The 24,759-nt window shown below is 43.3% G+C and overlaps 1 protein-coding gene across 2 annotated transcripts in view; it reads left to right on the forward strand.

Annotated features, from left to right (window-relative positions):
• Positions 1-24,759, forward strand: part of LOC117345580 (zinc finger protein 850-like) — a 249,153-nt gene that overhangs the window by 143,891 nt on the left and 80,503 nt on the right. The window contains exon 1 of one of the 2 annotated variants that reach the window (XM_033914426.1): positions 19,515-19,621. The exons of the other annotated variant lie outside the window; for it this stretch is intronic. Within the exon in view, the coding sequence (XP_033770317.1) occupies positions 19,574-19,621 (48 nt within the window). The 5' untranslated portion in view covers positions 19,515-19,573. Of the gene's footprint in view, positions 1-19,514; positions 19,622-24,759 lie in introns of those variants that run through there. 2 annotated transcript variants of the gene reach the window in all.

The following is a 24,759-nucleotide window of genomic DNA, read 5'->3' on the forward strand; positions in this document are numbered from 1 at the left end:
TGTCTATTTTTGTATGGTTGTTACTGAGGTGATAGTGCATAGAGTCATCTGCTTTGACCTCTTTGAAAAACCCTGGAATAGGAATGATAATTAACATTTTCTATGCGTACAGTGTGCGTTGTGTTTTTTTTAAATTTTATTGTTGGTAGATCATTTTGACTTGGTCATTTTAAAAGTAGCTCGCAAGCCCAAAAAGTGTGGGCACCCCTGCTCTAGAGCCTATCACCTCTTAACTTCATGCAGTGCCCTCTCATTGCAGAGTTTCCTTTTAAATGAAAGAGGCTCGACTAATGTGCATTTACATTACGTAGGTATTTAAACGTCTCTATCATATCTCCCCTATTCCACTTTTCCTCCAAAGTATACAGATTGAGATCTTTAAGTCTGCCCCCATACACCTTATTATGAAGATCACATACCATTTTAGTAGCCTTCCTCTGGACCGACTCCATCCTTTTTATATCTTTTTGAAAGTGCAGCCTCCAGAATTGTACACAATATTCTAAATGAGGTCTCACCAAAGTCTTATACAGGGGCATCAATACCTCCTTTTTCCTACTGGCCATACCTCTCCCTATGCAACCTAGCATCCTTCTAGCTTTTGAAGTCACCTTTTCAAACTGTTTGGCCACCTTAAGATCATCACATATAATCACACCCAAGTCCCGCTCTTCTGTCATGCACATAAGTTCTTCACCCTCTGAATTGTACAATTTCCTCGGGTTTTTGCAGCCCAAATGCATGACCTTACATTTCTTAGCATTAAATTTTAGCTGCCAAATTTAGCTTCCTTTTGCGGCACACTTAATTCAGTGCTCCTTAAAATGGTCCACCATGCGCAAGCTGAGAGCGCAGTTAATCACTCTACATTACTTCTCCAATGCCAGTTTACCCTATTACACTACCTCTGACACTAGAATCTCAAATCCCTATTTACTGGGGTCGATGTACAGACCCCAAAAATCCTTATACAAAACCAATATTTAATACAAGATGTCTTCAACCAATTGCTTTGATGTCTTTTAATTCTCTAGTGCACCCTCCTGCTCCATCAAACAATGGATATCTTTTGGACTAAAGACCTCATTATCCAAATTCAACTTCACATCCTCTGTCTTACAGAAACTTGGCTATCTGAGGGAGAATAAGCCTATTTGTCCCAAGCATGTCCCCCAGGTTACTTTTTCCAGCTTCAAAACCACATGGCCAGAAAGGTGGTGGCATTGTGATTATCTATAATTCATCGCTAGCTCTTAAATTTGAAACAACTTTCAACAATCGTCATCATGAGTTTCTTCAATGTACACTATCCAACTCTCCAACATTTAATTTCCTCCTATATTTCTCTCCTCCAGTCAAAAAAGACTTCCTTATGTATCTACAATCATCCATCTTTGACTTCTGTATCTCAACTAATAACCCAATTCTAGGTGATTTTAACATCCTCTTCTATGATTTAAAGAATTCCCATACAGCCGATGTTTTTACTCTTACATCCGACCTCTCTTTATCCCCATTAATTACCAGCCCTAAGCATTCCGCAGGGCATACATTAGATATGGTCTTTATTCCCATGTCTCTTACCCAACTGTTTAAATTGAAACACAACCTCTCTCTTCCATGGACAGACCATTCTTTGATTGTTTTTCCCCTCAAAATACCCTTCAACAATCTTTCAACCACCAACAAGGATTATTCTTTTAGAGATCTCAGTAAAATAAATACCTCTATAATCAAATATTATTTTAAACTTCTTCTAGATGAATTAGCAACATTAACAATTGAAGACCAAACAAACCTTTGGACAGAAACAATGCAAGTCTTGATAGACAAAATTGCACCTTTAGAACATCACAAGTCTTCTACATCATTCAAAAAGAAACCTTGGTACACATCAGAACTCCTATTACTTCGACAACAGTTGTGTTCTTCAGAGATACGGTGGAGATGTCACCATTCCCTCTCAGCATTGAACCACTACAAAGAAAAAACATCCCTCTACAAAATCTTAATATAAGAAGAAAATATATATATTATTCCAAACGTATTGCTAATGCTAACAATACTTCAGTCCTTTCTGCAATAGTTAGATCACTCACATCACAAGATAATCAAAAATTAATCGATGCTTCTATCCTCCTAGCTTAAGATCTGGCAAACTACTTTTAAAAATAAAATAAAAATTGTGCGCAATAACTGCAATACAATCTCCTAATTCACCACTCAAACGCTCACACTTATCATTTAACACTTTTTCAGCTTTCATAAAACTGTCACTTACGGAGATTTAACAGACTATACAAACTTTAAATGTCAGGTAGTTCTCATGACATAATCCCCCCAACATTTATAAAATGCTAGTTCTCTATTTTCAGTACGTTTGTCCACAATATGATTGTCCATAGTTTTTCTACAGGTATCATGCCTAAATTATGAAAAGAAACATCTATACAACCTAAACTCAAACAAATATTCCTCTTGAAAAATGCTCAAGCTATCAGCCAATAGCCAATCTTCCATTCTTAGCCAAACTCGCAGAAAAAAATCATATTTACCAAAAAGATGTGCTGAGAGTCGAGTCGGTTCAGCGAATGGCCACCAGGATGGTCTCAGGACTCAAGGATCTTCCGTATGAGAAACGACTGGGTAAGTTGCAGCTATATTCACTCGAGGAACGCAGAGAGAGGGGAGACATGATTGAGGCGTTCAAATATGTCACGGGCCGTTTCGAGGTGAAAGAAGATATCTTTTCTCTTATAGGACCCACGGCAACAAGAGGGCATCCGTTGAAAATCAGGGGTAGGAAATTTCATGGCGACACCAGGAAGTACTTCTTCACCGAAAGGGTGGTTGATCACTGGAATGATCTTCCACTACAGGTAATTGAGGCCAGAAGTGTGCCAGATTTTAAGAAAAAATGGGGTAGGCTTTTGGGATCTCTTCATGGAGGAAGATAGGGGTGGGTTATTAGAGTGGGCAGACATGATGGGCCATGGCCATTTTGTGCCGTCATTTTCTTTGTTTTTATGTTTCTAATTATCGTCTTTCCTCAAAAAACAAATGCTTTGCATCCAAACCAAACTGGTTTTAGACCTCATCATTCTACTGAACTTTCATTGCTAGGTCTCACTACCTTGATCAGATACTAATTAGATAACAGAAAATCTGCTCTTTTAGTCTCTCTAGATCTCACAGCAGCATTTGATACTATTGACCACTATCTACTGTTAAATAGACTTCTTCAAACCACAGGTATTTCGGGAATAGTCCTAGATTGGTTTAAGGTAAATCTTGAAAACTCCGCATCAAAACCATACACCAAAAGTTTTGGGGCTCCTTTTACTAAGGTGCGCTAGCGGTTTTAGCACATGCAGGGTATTACCACGCGCTATGCGGCTAGAACTAACGCCAGCTCAATGCTGGCATTAGCGTCTAGCACGCACAGCAATGTAGCGAGCGCTATTCTGCACGTTAATGCCTAACACAGCTTAGTAAAAGGAGCCTTTGGTGTTCCACTGGGCTCAATACTTTCACCAATCCTATTTAATCTGTTTCTATCCCCATTATTAACACTGGCTCAAATTAGTAGGTTTCACAGTCTTCGCTTATGCCGGCGACATACAACTCATACACCCCATTCAAAAGCTTAATTCAGGAGAAATCCCAGAAATCAATCAAAAATTGGACAAAATTAGCTAATGGTTTAACAATAATATGCTCTCACTGAATATCTCCAAAACTAAAGGCATGCTTTTTCCTTGCAATGAAAAAGGAAACTTAAAGACTCCTATCTGCATAAGATCAACACCACTTAAAATAGATACTACCATTAAACAGTGGCGTACCTAGGGTATGTGGCACCCGGGGCCCATCATTTTTTTGACACCCCCCCCCCCATGTAAAAAAATATTTTTTGTAATGGCCATGAAATGGAATAAATGGTCAGAATAGAAACAGGCAGTGAAAATTTTCTTATATTCCAAACATAACATAACATAAATTATGTCTGAATTGTCATGACATCAGAAGTACATATGGAGTAGTTGCAGGTGATGCTTGGGACAGTTCTGATTGTGTTAGTTCGGTTTTATGTGTTTTTTGAATAGAAGGGTTTTTATTTCTTTTTGAAGGTTTTGCAGTATGTGGTCGATGTCAATTGGTTGTAGGGTTGGGGGTCGAGTGTTGCAGCTCGAATGGCTAGGAGGTTGTCGAACAGTTTTTTTCTTTTGACGTTTTTGGTTGGAGGGTGTGTGAATGGTGCGTGAGTTCTCCTATGTCTGTTTGAAGTGGATTGAATTATTTAGCTGAAGAAATTAGTTACCCCCTCATCCCACACACATTAATTCTCTTCCATTTTTGTTCCCATTATAAAAAACACTGATAAGTTCCCAGAAAAAAAATACATTAAAATAAGAAGTGAAAACAAAGGCCCCTACAGATGAGAACATAACATAAGAATAGCCTAACTGGGTCAGACCAATGGTCCATCATGCCCAGTAGCCCATTCTCATGGTAGCCAATCCAGGATACTAATACCTGGTCAAAACCCAAAGAGTAGCAACATTCCATGCTACCGATCCAGGGCAAGCAGACACTTCCCCCATGTCTTAATAACAGATTATGGACTTTTCCTCCAGGAATTTGTCCAAATCTTTCTTAAAACCAGCTACACTATCTGCTTTTACCATAACTTCTGGCCACTTCATTTTTAAGTTTAGATCTTTCCTTTCAAACAGAGACCTTGCTAGATGTCAAATACAGTACAAGGTAACTTCACATGGACTTAGCTGTGCAGGAAATGTGAATCTCCTCATACACCCACCATATAGTGCAAAAATGTGCAAAGGTCACCTCACTGGGTAGGCCAGCTATGCTATAAACTTTATAAAACACATTATTATATTTTCTTATAAAGCACATATTTTAACTGAACTCTCTGACATCCTCAGCCTTTCCATTCACAAAAATAGAAGGAAGAAAAGTTCCCATTTCCTGCTGTTTCATGTCCCCGGCCTATACAATATTTTTTTTCTGCAGACCCTTCAAAAGTCTGACCAAATCCTCGTTTTACTTGCATTATAAAGTACTGAGGATGCCATCTCTCCCCAATCCCAGGTCCTAAAGTCTAAGACAGTAGCGCAAACTAATGCTGCCAGATTCAGGAAAAAAAATTTCGATTCGATTCATCCTATTGAATTGGTTTTTCAATTCGATTTTCCTGCCCAGTTGGGTGATTTTTTTCAAAACTCCTGGTGGGTTTTATAGCTTTTTCACCCCCTTTGGCTTCTCCTAACCACACTGGCGCTGTGGTGTAAATAAAATAAAGAAACAAAAAGGACTTTTCCTCTCTCTGTTAAATCCTAGCTCACGTTTGCAGTCCAACACCAGCTCTGTCAGGATACACATTTCAAATCTGACATATTATAATCACAAAACAGAAAATAAAATTAATTTTTCTACCTTTTGTTGTCTGGTTATATTTCAAATCTTGTTGGTCCAAGGCTCTGGTTTTCTTCTGATAACTTGCTTGCCAGGGTCTCCATCTTTCTTCTTTCTGCGTGCTAACCATCTATCTGCCAACTCTGTCCTCCCTTTCCATTTCCCTTCCCTCCCCAGGAAGTCTGGTATCTTTCCTTTTTTTCATCTCCCTCCACAGATCCACCTTTTCTTAACTACCCTTTCATCCGGCATCTCTCCCTCCTTCCCCACCACCCCAGAGTCCACCATCTCTTCCTTTCTTTTCCCAATTACCCTCCTATCCAGTATCTCTATCCCTCCTCCACACCATCCCTTGTGTCCAATTTCTCTCCCTTTCAGTTCCTTCCCTCCCTAAATCTCATGGTCCATCATTTATCTCCCTCTCCTCTATTTTCAGACCCATTATTTCTTCATCCCCCCCCCCAAAGTTTGACATATGCACGTCTCTTTGAACACCCCCTTCCCTCCGTGTACTTCTAAACCAGGGTCCCCCCCAAAGGCCTGTCCCCCCTTAAAGGTCTGCCTGTCCCCCCTTGAAGGCCTGTACCCCCCTTGAAGGCCTCTCCCACCCCCTTGTAGGCCTGTCCCCCCCTTGAAGGCCTGTCCCTCCCCCTTGTAGGCCTGTCCCCCCACCTTGAAGACCTGCCTGCCTGTCCCCCCCTTGAAGGCCTGTCCCCCCCCTTGAAGGTCTGCACCCCCCCCAAAGGCCTGCACCCCCCTGAAGGCCTGTCCCCCCCCTTGTAGGCCTGCCTGCCTGTCCCCCCCTTGAAGGCCTGTCCCCCCCTTGAAGGCCTGCACCCCCCCTGAAGGCCTGCACCCCCCCTGAAGGCCTGTCCCACCCCCTTGTAGGCCTGCCCACCCCCTTGTAGACCTGTCCCCCCTTGTAGACCTGTCCCCCCTTGAAGGCCTGCCTGCCCCCCCCTTGAAGGCCTGCCTGCCCCCCCCTTGAAGGCCTGCCTGCCCCCCCCTTGAAGGTCTGCACACCCCCCCGAAGGCCTGTCCCCCCCCCTTGAAGGCCTGCCTGCCTGTCACCCCCCTCCCCCTTGAATGCCTGCCTGCCTGCCCACCCGCCCCACCCTGAAGGACCGCTCACCCCCCTGGCCTCCCCGCACCACCTATGAAGCAGCACTACCTATGCTCCCGGCCTTGCCGTTCAGTCCCCACCACCCCCGAAGGACCACTCGCCCCACTGACCTTCCTGCACCACTTATGAAGCAGCCGCAGCAGGATCGCGACGTCAGCTATCCCTGCGCTGCTTAGGCACTGCTTCCTGCGCCGCGTTCCCGCCCTTCCTCTGACGTCAGAGGAGGGGCGGGACCGCGGCGCAGGAAGCAGCGCCTAAGCAGCTCAGGGATGGCTGACCTCGCGATCCTGCTGCTTGCTGCTTCACAGGTGGTGCAGGAAGGTCAGTGGGGCGAGCGGTCCTTCGGGGGTGTGGGGGGACTGAACGGCAAGGCCGGGAGCACCCCTTCAGGGCTGGCACCCGGGGCGGACCGCCCCCCCCCCCCCCCCCCCCCTTGGTACGCCACTGCCATTAAATTACTTGGTGTAATTCTAGATGATAAACTTACTTACCATCAACAAATAAGTTCATGGTCCAAAACATGTTTCTACTCTATCTTGGGTCTCTTAGAACAAAAATCTGTCAACATCCTTATTCACTCACTAGTTATTTCTCATCTAGACTATTGTAATTATTTTTAATAAGGTATAACCCAAAAAGAAATTAGATGACTCCAACTTATACAAAATTCAGCTGCAAAAATTATATACAAGGCCAAAAAATGTGGTCATGTCACTCCACTCTTAAAAACACTCATTGTCTGCCCATATCTCACCATATCAGTTTCAAAATCTTTCTCCTCACTTTCAAAACAAAACTAGAGCACTCGCTGGCCTTTATTGATAGATTATTACTTCCCTACGCTACTTGCAGATCACTTCGTTCCACTCAACAAAATCTCCTTTCAATTCCATCAATTCGTCATATTGTTTACGACATCACACATAAAATCATTTTTTCTGTAATTCCACCTACATTATGAAATGCTCTCCTTAGCCATCTTAGACAAGAAACCTCTTTACCAAAATTTAAATCAAATCTTAAAACATGTATGTTTGAGGATGCTTACAGTTTCTAAGAGGATTTAACCATTATCAGCAAGCAAGCATCATTTGGTTTACTCCCTCCCATTCGTGTGGCCCTTTTTAAAAAAAAAAAAATTGTACTTTTCTCTATCCTCTCCTCTATATCTAGTCATTATTTTTATGTACTTTGTGTTGGTGTATTTATCCCTTTTTAATATATACCTATTAAAAAAATTTTTTTTTAAATCTTTATTAAATTTCCAAACTACCATAGTGCAAACAAACAATTTCAATATGCATAAGTTTACACGAAATGCACATTAAACTTATAGACATTAATGTACAACTATTTTCCCCCACCCCTACCAAATAACTATCTAGACATACTGGTTTAAAATAAACTAAAAGGATCAGTTACAAAGGTTAGGACTGTAAACAAGGTGTGGATGTTATTTAAAAATACCATCGTGGAAGCCCAAACCAGATGTATTCCACGTATCAGCAAAGGTGGAAAGAAGAGGAAACGAGAGATGGCAAGGTTAAAAGTTGAAGTGAAAGAGGCTATTAGAGCCAAAAAAACATCCTTTAAAAAAATGGAAAAAGGATCCGAATGAAGAAAATAAGAAGAAACATAAGCACTGACAAGTTAGATGCAAAGCATTGATAAAAACAGCTAAGAAAGAATATGAAGAGAAACTTGCAAAAGAGGCCAAAATTCATAGCAATTTTTTTAGGTACATCAGAAGCAGAAAACCTGTGAGGGAATCTGTGGGACCGTTGGATGATCAAGAAGCAAAAGGGGTGCTCAGGGAGGATAAGGCCATAGCAGAAAGACTGAATTAATTCTTTGCTTCTGTCTTTATGGTAGAAGATGTAAGACAGGGGTGCCCACACTTTTTGGGCTTGCGAGCTACTTTTAAAATGACCAAGGCAAAATGATCTACCAACAATAAAATTAAAAAAATAAAAACAAAGCACACTGTAAGCTGAGAAAATGTTAATTATCATTCCTATTCCGGGTTTTTTTCAAAGAGGTCAAGGCAGATGACTCTATGCACTGTCACCTCAGTAACAACCATACAAAAATAGACAAATATACCTCCCTTCCCTTTTTACTAAACCACAATAGCAGTTTTTAGCGCAGGGAGCTGCGCTGAATGCCCAGCGCTGCTCTCGATGCTCATTGGCTCCCTGCGCTAAAATCCGCTATTGTGGTTTATTAAAAGGGGGGCCATAGTGCAAAATATAGACAGCAGATATAAATTCAGACACATTTTGATCACTAAATTTAAAATAAAATCATTTTTCCTACCTTGTTGTCTGGTGATTTCGTGAGTCTCTGGTTGCACTTTCTTCTTCTGACTGTGCATCCAATATTTCTTCCCTTCTTTCAGCCTGTATGCTTCTTCTCCTCCAGACCTCATTCCCTCCCTAAACTTTTTCTTGCTCTCTCCCTGCCCTTTCTTTCTCTCTCTCTTCATGCCTCCTTTCCTTCCTACTCAACCCCATGGCCTGGCATCTCTCTCCTTTTCTTCTATCTCTTCCTCCCCTGCCATGCTCTGGCATCTCCTCTCCTTCCTTTCTCTCTGGTCTGGCATCTGTCTTCTTAATTTCCCGTCCCTCCCCCCATGCCCAGATATCTTTTTCCTCTCCTTCTCTTCTATCTCTCCCTCCCCCCTCCATTATCTGGCATTTTCTCTCCTTCCTTGTCCCTGGTCTGGCATCTGTCTCCTTCCCTTCTCTCTCCTTCCATGGTCTGGTTTCTCTTTTCCTTCCCTTCTCTTGGAAGCCCGTGGCATTTACTGTGCGTCTGCTGCCGCCTCCATGTTTGGTAGACAGGCTGGAGATAAAGGGCGGCATCATCCCACAGTTATAATGTCCGGTTTGGGCCTCTCAGACTTGCCGGCTAGTGGCCAAGCAATATAGATGCATTATAATATTTTTTGTTTTATTTTGAATCCCTACTTGTCCTGCCTTCTGGAGAAGCCCCAGTGAAGGAACGGACGCAGCCACTTGCCTTCTCTGGCTCTGGGGATGCTGGAGTGGGAGAAGGTGACAGAAAAATATGTGGGGAGAACAGCACTCACACATTTATGTTCGGCGGTGCTCTCCTCGGGGGCGGACACGAACGGAAACGTTCCACGGGGGAGGGAAGGCAATGCTCAGAGCATGGCTGCCGCGTCCTGCCCCTTCGGCAGTCCAAATACTTGCCGCTGTGGCCATGCGGGACGCGTCTGCGGCTGCAGCCAGCTACCAGAGTGTCGCGTCCCAAGGCCGGAGTTTGCACGCGTTGTTAGAGGAACTGAACCTAGGCAGGAGGAGCGGGCTCTAACATTGCGCGCGCCGGCTTCCCTTCTGAAACAGGAATGACATAACTTCCTGTTTCGAAGAAGGGAAGCCAGCGCACGCAGTGTTAAAGCCCCACAGCCTGAGTTCAATTTGCTTGTGGGCAAGAGGGCAGTGAGTGAGTGGAAGGGAGGGAAGCTGTCTTTTCACCAGGCAATCGGGGAGAGGAAGGCTGATTGGCCGGTAGATTTTGAAGGCAACGCGAGTCTATCACGGAGCCTGGGATGGGCTCTGTGATCGACTCACGTTGCCTTCCTGAGCTACCGGTCGATCGCGATCGACGTATTGGGCACCCCTGATGTAAGAGATCTACCTGAACTGGAAATGGTTTTCAAGAGTAATGATGTGGAAGAACTGAAAGAAATTTTGGTGAATCTGGAAAATGTACTAAGCCAAATCGACAAGTTAAAAAGTGATAAATCACCTGGACCGGATGGTTTACATCCCAGGGTACTAAAATAACTCAAACATGAAATTGCTGACCTGCTGTTAGTGATCTGTAATTGTTGCTAAAATCGCCTGAAGTACCTGAAGATTGGAGGGTGGGCAATGTTATGCCAATATTTAAAAAGGGCTCCAGGGTAGATCCGGGAAATTACAGACTGGTAAGCCTCACTTCAGTGCCGGGCAAAATGGTAGATACAATTATAAAATTAAAATTGTGGAACATGTAGACAAACATGATTTAATGAGATGGAGTCAGCATAGATTCAGCCTAGGGAGATCTTGCCTCAACAATTTATTTAACTTCTTTGAAGGTGTGAATAAACATGTAGATAATGGTGAGCTGGTTGATATAGTGTATCTAGATTTTCAGAAAATTTTTGATAAAGTTCCTCATGAGAGGCTCCTGAGAAAATTAAAGTGTCATGGGATAGGTGGCAAAGTTCAATTGTTGATTAGGAATTGGTTATCGGTAGAAAACAGATGGTAGGGTTAAATGGTCACTTTTCTCAATGGAGGAGAGTAAAAGGTGGAGTGCCGCAGGGGTATGTACTGGTGAAAGGTCACTTGGACACACAAAGTCAGAGACGTGAAGAAAGTAAAAGAAATTTATTCACAGCATGCATGTTGGACCCCTGAGCTTCAAGCTGGCTCAGAAGTGCCGAAACCAGGAAGTTACAGAGATATTTATTCATTTTTCTGGCTATACAACTGAATTCTAGAAAAAGCTTTTCACGTGTTACTTTTCTTAACACTCATTGGTTCTAAGCTCACACTAGCAGGTCACTAGCAGGACACCTATCTAACTCTTACAGTTAAATGTACAGAAGGGCAGGGTACATCATGGCTCAAACTCTTATCTATTCAGCTTACAATGTGGTAAGGTAGGGACATACATTTTAGGCAGATGCAGTCAACAGATTATACACTGTTTTCAGCTATGTAGGCCAGAGCAATATTTTAAACAACAGTTAACTATTTCATGACCCTACATTCCCCCCTTTCAGGCTGGCGTACCTAAGGAGCCAAGCCTGACAAAATAAAGTTAGGGGTCAGGAAAGTCGGGGTTCCCAGTGGGTAAGGGACGATACTGGGAGAGGGCCAATGCAGCAGTGGAACGTTTGACAGCAGAGTCCATAGTTCAGTGGAGCAGCTTTATGGCTATGGGGACCATACAGGGCAGGCAGCAAAGGAGCAGAGAAGACAGGGCAGCAACCAGCAAGATGATCTTCAATGCTGAACCAGAGGGCAACCAGGAGCTGAAGGTACCAGAGATCCAGTCTGCAGTAAGGTCACGTCAGGGAACATGAGCCAGTTTGGTGATACGATCCACAATGTCCTCGATCATTTTACTCAAGTTCAAGGCAGCAGTTGGAGAGGTTGAATTTATCACAGGCACAGCAGCTAGTAAATAGTCCAAAGCTAGACGATTCTGATAAATAGCAGTGCACATTTTAGCATTCTCTCTGCCAATGGTACTCAAAGCTCGTGAGGTGTCATTGGTTATCAGTTCAAGTACAGCTTATAGACAAATAATGCAGTTCAGCATATAGATTGGGGTCCGATAGCCCCAGGTGTCATCCTCGGTCCATGTGGCAGGTCCATAAGCAGCAATGATCCGTTCTGCAGGCCAGTCATCACCCCATTCACCTATTTTAAGGGAATTGGTGGAAGTAGACTGCTTTTGGCGACCTCTGGTGTTGAATACAGGGGCTCCCAGGTGTTCACCATCGGCTAGTGGTAACAGGAAGAAGCTGGGATGGATCATGCAAAGTACACATGTACCAGTCCAGTTAGCAGGCAATCAAGAGTAGGCAAACAGATCACAGAGCCAGTATCAACTATCAGGAGCTGACCATCATTCATAGGAAGTTCCATTAAGCAGTGTCTGAAGGGCGCTGAAGACAGTGGGAAGCAACAATGGAGGTTCACAAGGCCCATCGTGAAGGTTGTGGACCTGACGTAAAAGTGAGGGTCTGTGAAGTCAGGTTTAACATGTCCAGCTGCATTGCCTCCCATAGCCACTGTTCTCCCATACCAGTCCCTCCTCATACAAAATAATTGCTAACATTAAGAGTCTGACCTATAGTTTCAGCAAACTATATAAACAGATTTCTAGTGATTACAGGATATTAGTATCTTCTTTCATAATTTCATAAAACTGGGGAAACACCACAGAGTGATAGACAGGAGCACATCAGTGGGATACAATTTGGACATATACATCAGTACCTTAGTCTCACCTTTTACCATCAATATACAATACCATACGGTCTCTGGCCTTCTGGATTTGGACATTGGCATTCCAGTTATGTGGGTCAGTGAGAGTGAAAACCATGGGATTACAGTAGCCTGTAGTACACAAGGGGCCGGAGCTAGGACCTATAGTAAGGGAGGCAGACGGGGTATTCTTTCTCATAAAGGACAGGCTCCACCATTAGTGAAGGTTTCCTCATAAGGGCAGTTCTTAAAGGCATCAGGTTATACAGACCTATATACTTAGCACATTTGGTATAATAACGCTGTCAATCTAGGGAGCCACACAAAACTGAATTAGGGGTAGTACCATGACCTTGAGAAACATCAAATAACACACATGTATCACAATACAAAGACACCGGGCGAGTGGGGTCTACAATAAGAGTCTAGTTGATAAGTGGACCCTCAACATCATCAATGCAGATTTCCGTCCACTTTTAAACTTCATCACCAGTAGGTTGGAAACAGAAAATACTCTCTGATGTTTGACACTTTCTGTACTTAACTCCTTCATGCAAACAAACATCAGGCAAAGGGGCTGCACTTGTTAAGTACAATAGGAAAGAAATACAGAAGAAAGAAGCATAAGTAAGGGCAACACAAATATCAGATATATATATACTAACAGGGGAAACTCATTTTTCTTTCAGGCACAACTTAGAAAACTTCAAACAGTTATACTCAAGACACTTGCTAAAAGCAGTGGTGAACCACAGGCAGTCAATTAAACTCAAACACTTATAAAGAATTATATTCAGAACACCTGCTAAGTACAATGGTAAATATTCAGAACTTTTGAGGTCTTAGAAAGCTTCAGCTGAAGATCCGTATTGTAGTGGAACCAAGTTTCATGTCCGGACACCTTGACAACTGTAAGAGAAGAAATTAGGACAGTAAAAGGACCTATCCACCTAGGTTTCAGGGGGTCTGACTTCCAAGTTTTAGCCATACTGTATTTACAGGGACATACCCATGGACTTGTGTAGCTATCGATAGTGGGGCCCTTTCCAGGACCCATTTGTGGAGCTCTTAAAGGGCTTTAGCTAAAGACTGGACCTGACTCTGGAGGATATCTGATCCCAGAGTAGCAAAGGAACCAGGATCTGGGTTCACAATGGGTGGTGGCCGGCCGGACATGAGCTCAAATGGGGCTTAGATGGGATGCATCTAATCTGAAAAAGAACAGAAGGCAGCAGGACAGGTCAGGACAGATTAGTTTTTTCAATTCATTTTGTGAGAAGGGTCTTAAGAGTTCTATTTATTCTTTCGACCTGACCAGAGCTCTCAGGATGGTAAGCAGCATATAATTTCTATTCAATTTGGAGGGCCTGAGCAATTTGTTGGACAACATCGGCAATGAAAGCAGGGCCATTGTCACTGCCTATAAAAACAAGGAGATCAAGGCACGGAATTATTCAGGAGGTGTTTGGTTACGTCTCTGGCGCGTTCAGTGCAAGTAAGGAAGGCTTTGACCCATCTAGTCAGGGTGTCTGTGAAGACTAGGAAGTGACTGAGGGAACGGGAAATGGGCATGTGGGTAAAATCTACAGACAGAACCTGCATCGGATATGTTCCAATAGGTTGGTATCCAAGAGGTGGCAGTCATCTGATTGGGAATTTTATTTTAGAACCGACAACACACTGTCGGACCATATTCCGGACTAGCTGATCAAGGTGATTGATAAAGAAATGTCTCTTGAGAGTCAATTTTCATAGCGGGTTCTCCAGAGTGTGCCAAATCATGGCATCTTTTGACAATCATGAGGGCCAGGTGTTGAGGAATGAATATGAGGGTGCTGTACTTGCGTTTGAAGTATCAGTGTGTGGGTCTGGATTGGCACTTGAATTGGCGCATTTTGTATCCACCCCCCTTTCAGGACAGACTGGCCCAAAATAGTGCATGCCCAAGTCTGTTCCTGAGAAGCGTACTGGGGTGTAAGGGAATCCAGAAAAGGAATGATGGTGAACAGAGGAGCCGAAGGAAGGGGCAGAAACTGACAGCTCGGGCTGTGCGGTCGGCAAGGGCATTGCCACGAGAGACAAGGTCCGTCACGCGTCTGTAAGCATGGCAGTGCATAACAGAAACACGTGAGGGTAGTTGTACAACCTCAAGAAGGTCAAGAATGAGGGGAGCATGATGGATCAGGCGGCCGGAAGCTGTAATGAAACCTCGATATTTCCAGATGGCCCTATGGGAATGCAAGTTAAGGAAAGCATATTTGGAGTCAGTATATATATATTGCAAGACTGAGAGGCAGAGTGGCGCAGGGCAGAAGTGAGGGCATAAAGCTCAGCTTCTTGGGCAGAAGGGCCAGAAGGCAGGGGCCTGAGTCAGAAGTTTTTGGAGGCAGCGAAAAGACCGCTCCTGAAGTTGGGTCCAGACAAAAGGGGCTGAGTCAGCGCCTTTGGTGGAATCATACAGAGGACGAGCAATAGTAGAGAAATCAGGGATCCAGATGGGACAGTATCCTGCAATACTGAGAAAGGTGCTCAGAGCCTTGCAGTTATCAGGGACAGGGAGACTACAGACAGCCTGGACACGGGTGTAGGAAGGGACCTGGTACCCTGGGAGATTTGAAAGCCAAGGTAGGTGACACGAGGAAGGCATACTTGGAATCAGTGGAAATATGGCCACAGGAAAATTTAAAAGGCAGATCCTCTATCTGAAAGACTCAGATAAATAATAATAATAATAACAGTTTATATACCGCAATACCGTGAAGAGCTATGTGGTTTACAAAAGATTAGAGAAGGTACAAAATAATTGAACTTAAGATGTCTACTAACACATAGGAATTGTTCTCAATCCCTATTCTATATCAGGTTCCTATCCCAAAGAGCTGACTTGTAAAAATTAAGTTAAATGCAGTTCTGGATCCACCCACTAAGCAGGGTAGTCTGACACAAGCGCTCTCTAAAGCAGCAGTCCCTTCACTATCAGCTGACTGGCAAAAATATTTACTTCAATACAAAAGCATTCCTAAAAATTACATTGTTATACCTAAACTTACATTTTTATATACAGAAATACAAAACAAAGATTGGAATATACAGTAAAACTTTGGATTGCAAATAACTTGGTTTGCAAGTGTTCTATAAGACAAGCAATGATTAAATTTTAACTTGCTATACCAGCAACGTCTTGCAATACACGTACATACAGTATAGAAGCATCACATTTTCACAACTGAGCCAATGGGTCCTCTCTATATGACGCTGCAGGAATGCAGTGACTGTTCCAAACGAGCAAGGGCTTGCAATACAAGTATGTATATTTTTGTACACGAGTGCCCTGGACTACAAGCATACTTCTGGAACAAATTATGCTCCCAAACCAAAGTTTTACTGTACTCACAAGTTTAAACACTGTTCATTTTTATTTTTTTTTACAATCAACATGGGTCTCAGTAGAGACTTACTCCCCCTTCCTACAGAATTTCACAAAGGAGAGAGAGAAGTGCATAAAGATCAAAGAGATCAAATTACAGATGTAGTCCTTTTCAGAATTTTTAAATTTAGACAAATAACTACTAAATTTGGACAAAGAACTTCTTTTTAGCATGGAATATAAGTTCCAGAAATCATATTTTTCGTTTATATGCATTTCTGAATATGCATATACATTTTATAACATAGCCAAAAACTTCAAATGCAAAACCACTTATCTGTTTCAGGAGAAACCACATTTGAAGTGCTAAACACTTCATGGCCCTTATCAGCACAAAAGGAAAAGTACTCTCCTCTCATGCTGTGAACAACTGACAGTTTAAACTTCACTAATACATTTGGACAGACAGAACTCATAAAAAACCCGGGATACTGCAGGACTTGGGAATCAGATGAAGGGAAGAATTTGGCAAGGTCTGAAGCAAGGACGGTGAAGGATTTTCCAATTGGAATGCAAAATAGGCTGACAGCAAACGAATGCATAAAAACTTGACGGGTTATGTCCTCTTCCAGGGAGCCAGAGGGGGCCAGCCCACACCAAATATCGGCCATTCTAACTGGCACAGACAAATAAGGGTTGATTTGTTAAGTATAATCAAAGACAAATTCCTTTTTTAAAATTAGCTAACATATCAAGGGATCCCCACAGGTAGACAGACATCCCCCCATTGTGCAATGGAGGATAAAAACACTTCCCTGAATTCCTGGCCCCGCCCATCTCTGGACTAGGGAAACGCAGTACTAACAGGTCCACACTCGCTTCGTCCTCAAGGACGTCTCAGACACTCTCAAACACACAAAACACAACAGATTTCAGTTCAGTTACTCAACCAGAAAATAACAGTTCCTAGAATCCTTCCCCACAACTTTTCAGCGACAGATCACGTGGCTTACTAGGCAGGAGACGAGAGACAGGATAGGGATGATCAATCCCCACTTACCAGATAGTGGCCACTCCAGGTACAGATACAGATACAGATTCTTGTACTTTAAACTGAGACTAGATAAGTCAGTTGAAGCGGTCCAACGTCCTGAGGTCTGCCAACCCCCCAAAAGGAAGGCAGCCGGCTAAGCAGACATATCAGCCGTAGGACCAGAAACAAGTGACCAATCGAGTAACCAGTGGTCAAGAGACCTTCAAGTCCCTGTTCGGAAGCCAAATGAAAGGTCACTTGGACACACAAAGTCAGAGGCGTGAAGAAAGTAAAAGAAATTTATTCACAGCATGCATGTTGGACCCCTGAGCTTCAAGCTGGCTCAGAAGTGCCGAAACCAGGAAGTTACAGAGATATTTATTCATTTTTCTGGCTATACAACTGAATTCTAGAAAAAGCTTTTCACGTGTTACTTTTCTTAACACTCATTGGTTCTAAGCTCACACTAGCAGGTCACTAGCAGGACACCTATCTAACTCTTACAGTTAAATGTACAGAAGGGCAGGGTACATCATGGCTCAAACTCTTATCTATTCAGCTTACAATGTGGTAAGGTAGGGACATACATTTTAGGCAGATGCAGTCAATAGATTATACACTGTTTTCAGCTATGTAGGCCAGAGCAATATTTTAAACAACAGTTAACTATTTCATGACCCTACACTGGGACCGGTGCTATTTAACTTATTTATAAATGATCTGGAAATTGGAATGATAAGTGAGGTGATTAAATTTGCAGATGACACAAAACTGTTCAAAGTTGTTAAAATGCATGCGGATTGTGAAAAATTGCAGGCGGACCTTAGGAAATTGGAAGACTGGGCATCCAAATGGCAGATGAAATTTAATGTGGACAAATGCAAAATGATGCACATTAGGAAGAATATCCTGAATCACAGTTACCGGATGCTAGGGTCCACCTTGGGGATTAGCGCCCAATAAAAGGATCTGGGTATCATCATAGATGAAACCTTCCGCCCAATGTGCGGCCAAAAAAGCAAACAGGATGCTAGGAATTATTAAAGGGATAGTTAACAAGACTAAGAATGTTATAATGCCCCTGTATCACTCCATGGTGCAATCTCATCTGCAGTAATGCGTTCAGTTCTGGTCTCCTTATCTCAAGAAAGATATAGTGGTGCTAGAAAAGGTTCAAAGAAGAGCGACCAAGATGGTAAAGGGGATGGAACTCCTCTCGTATGAGGAAAGACTAAAATAGTTAGGGCTCTTCAACTTGGAAAAGAGACAGCTGAGGGGAGATATGATTGAAGTCTACAAAATCCTGAGTGGAGTAAAATGGTTACAAGTGGATCGATTTTTTTACTCCGTCAAAAATTACAAAGACTAGGGGACACTCGATGAAGTTACAGGGAAATACTTTTAAAACCAATAGGAGGAAATTTTTTTTCCATTCAGAGAATAGTTAAGCTCTGGAACGCATTGCCAGAGGATGTGGTAAGAGTAGATAGCATAGCTGGTTTTAAGAAAGGTTTGGCCGAGTTCCTGGAGGAAAAGTCCATAGTCTGTTATTGAGAAAAACATGGGGGAAGCCACTGCTTGCCTGTATTGGTAGCATGGAATATTGCTACACCTTGGGTTTTGTCCAGGTACTAGTGACCTGGATTGGCCACCGTGAGAACGGGCTACTGGGCTTGACGGACAATTGGTCTGACCCAGTAAGGCTATTCTTATGTTTTTATGTACTGATAGGCAGTATATAAAATTAAAAATATACTTGAAACTTGATTAGGTTCTTACCTTTGGTAATCTTCTTTCTGTTAGTCAACTACAGATTCTGTAGAGCCAGCCCTCTGTCTACTCTATTATCTTCTATGTTGCAGAGCAGAACAGCATTGTGCTATGTTGATGGGGAAGTCCCCCATAGCCCCCTCTTCTGTATATGCTTTATTCCAGTGATATTCAATTTGCTTTGAGACTAAACTGAAGGAGGCACTATACTTCACTGCTATGTGGGAGGTGCAGAAAACTTTGAGTGTAACTTCTGCAAGATCCAGTTTGTGGGTTCGGATTGAACACCTATTATACAGAATCCATAGACAGAGGAGGACTGTATCATCTGCATTTTTCGGCCTCAGATATTTCTTCTTTAAGGCCTGAGAATTATCCTACCAGCAGAAAGGCCATCTTGTATATTGTCACAGGGAAGCCCCTGTGAACTGAGTTTCGCTCAGAAGTGCCAAATGCTAGCTGTTCACTACTCATTGCTAAGCCTAGACATTTGCCGAAGAAGAAAAACTAGAAAACTGGCACTTCCTATTTATATTTTTCCAAAGAGACACAACAAGAGGGGAAGGTTAAACAACCAAGTTTGTGTCAGAAAAGGAAATTAAAGCCAGAACCTATTGTCCCAAAGTTAAATACAAATCACAGGCAGAAAAACCAAAGAAGTCAGACACGCCTTCTTGCACGGCACCAATTAGGAGCAGGCAGAAACCTGAGGCTGGCTATAAGTATCCCAGCAGTGCAAGCCAGAGAATGGGAGTTAGAGGAGGAATCACAGCCAGAGCAGCAGTTCCCAGCAAACGTTTCTAGGTGAAGTAGCCATAGCCCAAGCCATGCAGAACCCAGGTCAGACAGGAAGACAAAGAGATTCCACAACCCAGGTACCTAACTGAGCCCGAGATCACTTACCCAGAGGCAATAAATCAGAATGAACTTTAACAAGCTGAAATAGAAATGGATTCTGAAAATGAGCTTTATGAATTGCGCTGACAATGCTGTAATGAATGATTCCATGGAAATTTAAGAGGGCTGAGGAATTGAAATGTGTTGGACTAAAATACTGTTTAGGAAGGTGAATTTAGTTGCTGCTATGCTGCACTGCAGTTAAGTTGCAGTTTAAGCCCAGGGTTGACGGGGAAGGGCTGCAACTGTAGAAACTGCTGGAAGTTGGGAGTTTGATTTAAAAGTGAAACCTGAAGGGCTCCTGAAGTTAAGGTTTTTATTTTTTTTTTCCTTTTAAAAGCAGCTTATAGAAACCAGCTGACCCTGTCTGGATGCTGTGATGAAGATGGATGATATGACCAGAAGGTTCAGCTGAGTAATTTGATGCAACCTAGTTTATAACCTGAAGGGTTCTTGGGCGGGTATAGTTACATCAGAATAATTCTGGGAGGCAGAATGATGATAGAAGATTATGGTATCTGAAATGCAGTTTTCACCATTTATTTGAATTCTAAATGCCTATGTGTGAGATTCTGTGTTAGGCTGCTGCCTAATTTAAAAGTCTTTGGAGAATTGAGGCCTGTTCTAAGAACACAAGAAGGGCAGAAGGTTTTAGAACTGTGCAACCTGCAATCATCTCATCCATGGGTGTTGGGACTCCCTAGCAGAGGAAATGGTCGATCAACTGGTTAGAGCTGAGAGCCATTCGTCTAGCTCTAGTGTGGTTGCAGAAGACTCTGGAGGGCTAAGCGTCAAGGTCTTCTCCGACAATGCAACGGCAGTAACCTATGTCAATCACCAGGGAGGGACCATGAGCACCCCTGTAGGCAGAACGTCACCTTCAGGTGCTATCAGCAGCGCATGTGGCGGAAGACAACAATGTTCAAGCCAACTTCCTCAGCAGATAGACTTTGGATCTGGGTGAGTGGGAGCTGTCTTTAGCGGTACCGGTCCATTGTGACACTCTGGGGCCGGCCCTGCTTCAACCTCATAGCCACAGCAAAGAACAGGAAAGTGGATCATTTCTTCAGTCGAAGATACAAACCCGGAAGCGAGGGTCTCAACATTGTAGTCCAGCCGTGGCCTCAGGAGCTTCTCCTGTATGTCTTTCCTCCTTGGCCCATGATAGGTCGAGTCATTCAGTGGATCGCGGCTCATCTGGGCCACGTCATTCTGGTGGCTCCAGATTGGCCTTGTAGACCGTGGTATACATATCTCATGCATCTTCGCAAGAGTCTTGGCCTTCAGCTGAGAGCCCATCCGGACTTTCTAACAGAGGGCCTGGTCTCCATGGAGGACCCAGGTTGCTTTGCTTTTATGGTATGGTTCTTGGAACGCACAACCTTAGAACACAAAGACTATTGTGATGTCATTGCCAATCTTCTCCAGTTTAAGTCGTCGTCTACTGTGTCTGCTTACGCCAACGCATGGAAGGCTTTCCAATATTGGTGCACTCAGGATAAGATGAAGCCTTTTTCGGCTCTGATCCTGGTGGTTCTTGCTTTTCTTCAGGCTGATCTTGATAAAGACCTTACTGTGGCGTCACTTTGGGTCCAAATGGCCGGGAGCTTTTGCTTTGGAGCCTGAGATTGTCGTTCCTCTTTGTCATCGCATCGTGATGATCACTCGATTTCTGAAAGGGGTTCTTTGCATTAGACCACCTGTTAAGCTGCTGTTCCCTTCCTGGGACTTCAATCTGGTGCTATCTAGCTTCACCAATGCTCCCTTTGAGCCCCTTTGAAATTCTTCCTATCTTGGACTTGACATTCAAGACTGTGTTTCTGGTTGCAGTTACCTCAGCATGGCATATCTCGGAACTCCAGGCTCTTACTTGAAGGGAACTGTTACTATGTATTTCAAAGACTAGTGTTTCCCTGCGAATGGTTCCTTCCTTTCTGCTGAAGGTGGTTTTGGCTTTCCATGTTAATCAGGAAGTGTGTTTGCCTGGCTTTCAGCCTACTGGTTCCAAGTCACAGGATCACCTTTTGAAGAAACTTGATATTCGCAGAGTGCTTCTTCTCTATCTAGAGTCACTTTGACCATCTCTTTGTGCTGACTCATTCTGTTAAGTGGGGTGCTCCCGCTTCCAAGGCCACAATTTTCAGATGGATCCAGAGGGCCATTTTGTCAGCCTAAATTCTTTTAGGGAAACAGTCTCCTGTTTCCATCAAGACTCATTCTACACTCAGTGTAGCTTCTTCGTGGGCCAAAGCTAGAGCTATCTCCCTTGAGGAAATCTGCAAGGTGGCAATGTGGTCCTCTATTCACACGTTTGCCAAATTTTACAGATTGGATTTAGTAGTGAGACAGGACTCTGCCTTTGGGTCCTTGATGTTACAGGCCGGCGCAGCAAGCCTTTCCTAGTTTTTGGGGACTCCTTTTGTATGTTCCAGCTGTCTAGAATATCTCACCTATTGCACTGGAAAAGGAGATTATGTAGTTACCCTGGTAAGCTCTTTTCCAGTAGATAGGTGAGACATTCTAGACTCTTGCTCTGTCCTTCCTGCGCCTGCCTAATGTCTCAGTCTGTTTGTTTATGTTTCTCCAAGTTGTTTCTTGGATGCCCGTCAGCTCTTGCTGGCTGGGAAGACTGCTGTATATATGTTGCCCTTTTCTGCAGGAGTAGTTTCTGAGCTCTTATGAAGTATTTGTTGACTTTTTGAAGTTGATGTTTTCCTGTTATATTTTGAGCAGAACAGTGATTTATTTACTTCACTACCATGGATATCTCTACTTCATGTTTATTTGGTGGCTCTCTGTGCTTGGATACTAACTATAGGTGGAGCTAAGGAGCCTAGTGAAGTAAGGAGAGACAGAAAGAAAATCCAGAGTGGATTCCTTCTTCACAAGCACGCAGTCATAAGGACATAACCCAGATGTCTAGAATGTCTCACCTATCTACTGGAAGAGAGCTTACCAGGGTAAGTACATAATCTCCTTTTACTTAATTAAAATCCACTAAAGATATTACCACAGACCCCTTTACTCAACAACATGATGAAGATAGCCTAGCCAACTACTTCCAGAACAAGATCAGAACCATAAGAGAATCATTTACCCATTGTCACACCTGTGCTCTCAAAGAGCGTAGTGGGCAGTCAGGTAGTGACATGTTGCTTCAATCTGGCGTGGTCCCTTTAGAATTAGGGTGCCTTTTAAATTGGTTAACACAAGGCAGTTGCCTATCTTAGCTTATCTCCAAGGTTCCTTTAAAGAACACCATGTAGTCAGAATGGCCTTGGTGAAAATCATAAGCTTTATTTGGCCACTGGCCTCAAAATCATAGTTCATCACAGGTTTTAACGTGAGCATGAAAATATAACCAAAAGAAATGGTTCCTCAAAACAAACTTTAACTCAATTGCCAGCTCTGGACTTTATTAGGCACATTATATACAGTCCTCTTTACCAGAGTCTAAGGCTAGGCATACTTTATGCAGGCAAAAAGAATACATTCCTTTATCTTAAATGCTTCACTGTTGTACAACATCTGAAATAAGCAGTTCCCTATTCCTGAGCTGCAGGAGGGGAGTTTATGGCAGTAATTAATGAGCCAGCACTAATGGGCTGCTTGTACAGGTAACCATGAGGATGAGACAGAACAATTTATACTTTTGTGCAGCAAGTCCTTTAGCAAGGTACACAGACAGTTTTATAGCATTAGGCAGGAGACAGTAAATACTGGTTCTCAAAGATGAACTCACTCCAAAACTGAGATGGTATTTAACAGAGGCAACATAGCAGTGTTACACTCAGAGATTTTCAATACGTTACTGAGAAGCATGCAGGCTAACTTCAATTAACAGGCTGCTAAAGTAACCACTATCAGCTGGGGTTCTCACATGGAGATCTGTTAACAGTGAATCCGAGAAACAAACAGGCTGAGTTTTCCTGCTCAGCGTTTGGTTTAATTTAGTCACTGTTTTGTACAGTGAAGGATACTGTCCCTTTGCTTAAAGCATAGAGGAAAAATGTAGAAAACTTTACAGTCCAAAATTACCCTCTCTGGAAGCCCACACAGTCTGCTTAACAGAGGAAAAAAAAACAGCCATGGAAAACATCCAATAGACTCATGTTTGTTTGAAGCCACTTCCATTTGCTCTGGCCAAACCTCAGCAGCAGCACTGTGGTCCTCTATGATCATAGCTTCATCTGGCTCTGAGGAAAAGAAACCTGAAGGAAGGTTTCCTTCACCTTGCTCATCTCTCATTTCCCAGTTAGGGCTGCCTGCCTGGTCTGGGATAAGCTCAGTCCCGTTCTGAGCTTCCTGTCTCTCCTCCCGTCCTGCCCTCCTCTGCTCTCTGCTGAGCCTCGCTTTAAGTGAGGTAAAAACACCACACACCCTTGGCTTCAGTGAGGGGAAGGGCTTTCCTTCCTCTGCCTGGGACGTTTCTCTGAGGGAAAACTGTATTTCTGTTTTCTGCCTTACAGGAACTGGATAATAGTAGAGCAGAGATTTCTTACTTTGCTTTGGCACTGCCTCAGGTAAGGCAAACCTTTCCTGTTCTGTCTCAGTCTCACCTTCACTGCACATAGGGTAGTAAGCCAAATTACTGTGATCTGACCTGGTCTGCCCTTCTGCACTGGGGTTTATATGTTTTCCTATATTTTCCTGTGATAAACCTCGGGTCTGATGTAGGTTTGTCACACCATACACTAGATGACTGCAGAGAGACGAGTACAGTACAAGCCGATGAGAAAGGAGTTCTTGCAGATAGGTGTTGGAACGAGTTCTCTACGGTTATTTGTACCCTTGGAACAGGCTACCTGTACCTTTGGAGAAATTTCCAGGATCCTCTTGGGGGTCGGATTCCGCCATAGAGGGGTTCAAGCACCCCCCAGCTGGCAAAGATGCATCTGTGGGGTGCATTTTTCAAGGGGAAGATCTTACTGGCCCACCTGTATCCCATTCCTGAAGGGGATAGGACACTCAGAAGTCACCTGTAGTGGATGCGGTATTCTTGGCCATCTCTAAAAGGCATACCATGCTTGTTGAGGGCGGTGCGGCCTTGAAGGACCCGAAGGAGTGTAAGTTGGAGTCACTCCTTAAACAGAGTTTTGAAGTGACAGCTCTGGCA

This window comes from Geotrypetes seraphini, chromosome 11 (genome assembly GCF_902459505.1).
Source record: "Geotrypetes seraphini chromosome 11, aGeoSer1.1, whole genome shotgun sequence".
Classification (NCBI taxonomy): domain Eukaryota; kingdom Metazoa; phylum Chordata; class Amphibia; order Gymnophiona; family Dermophiidae; genus Geotrypetes; species Geotrypetes seraphini.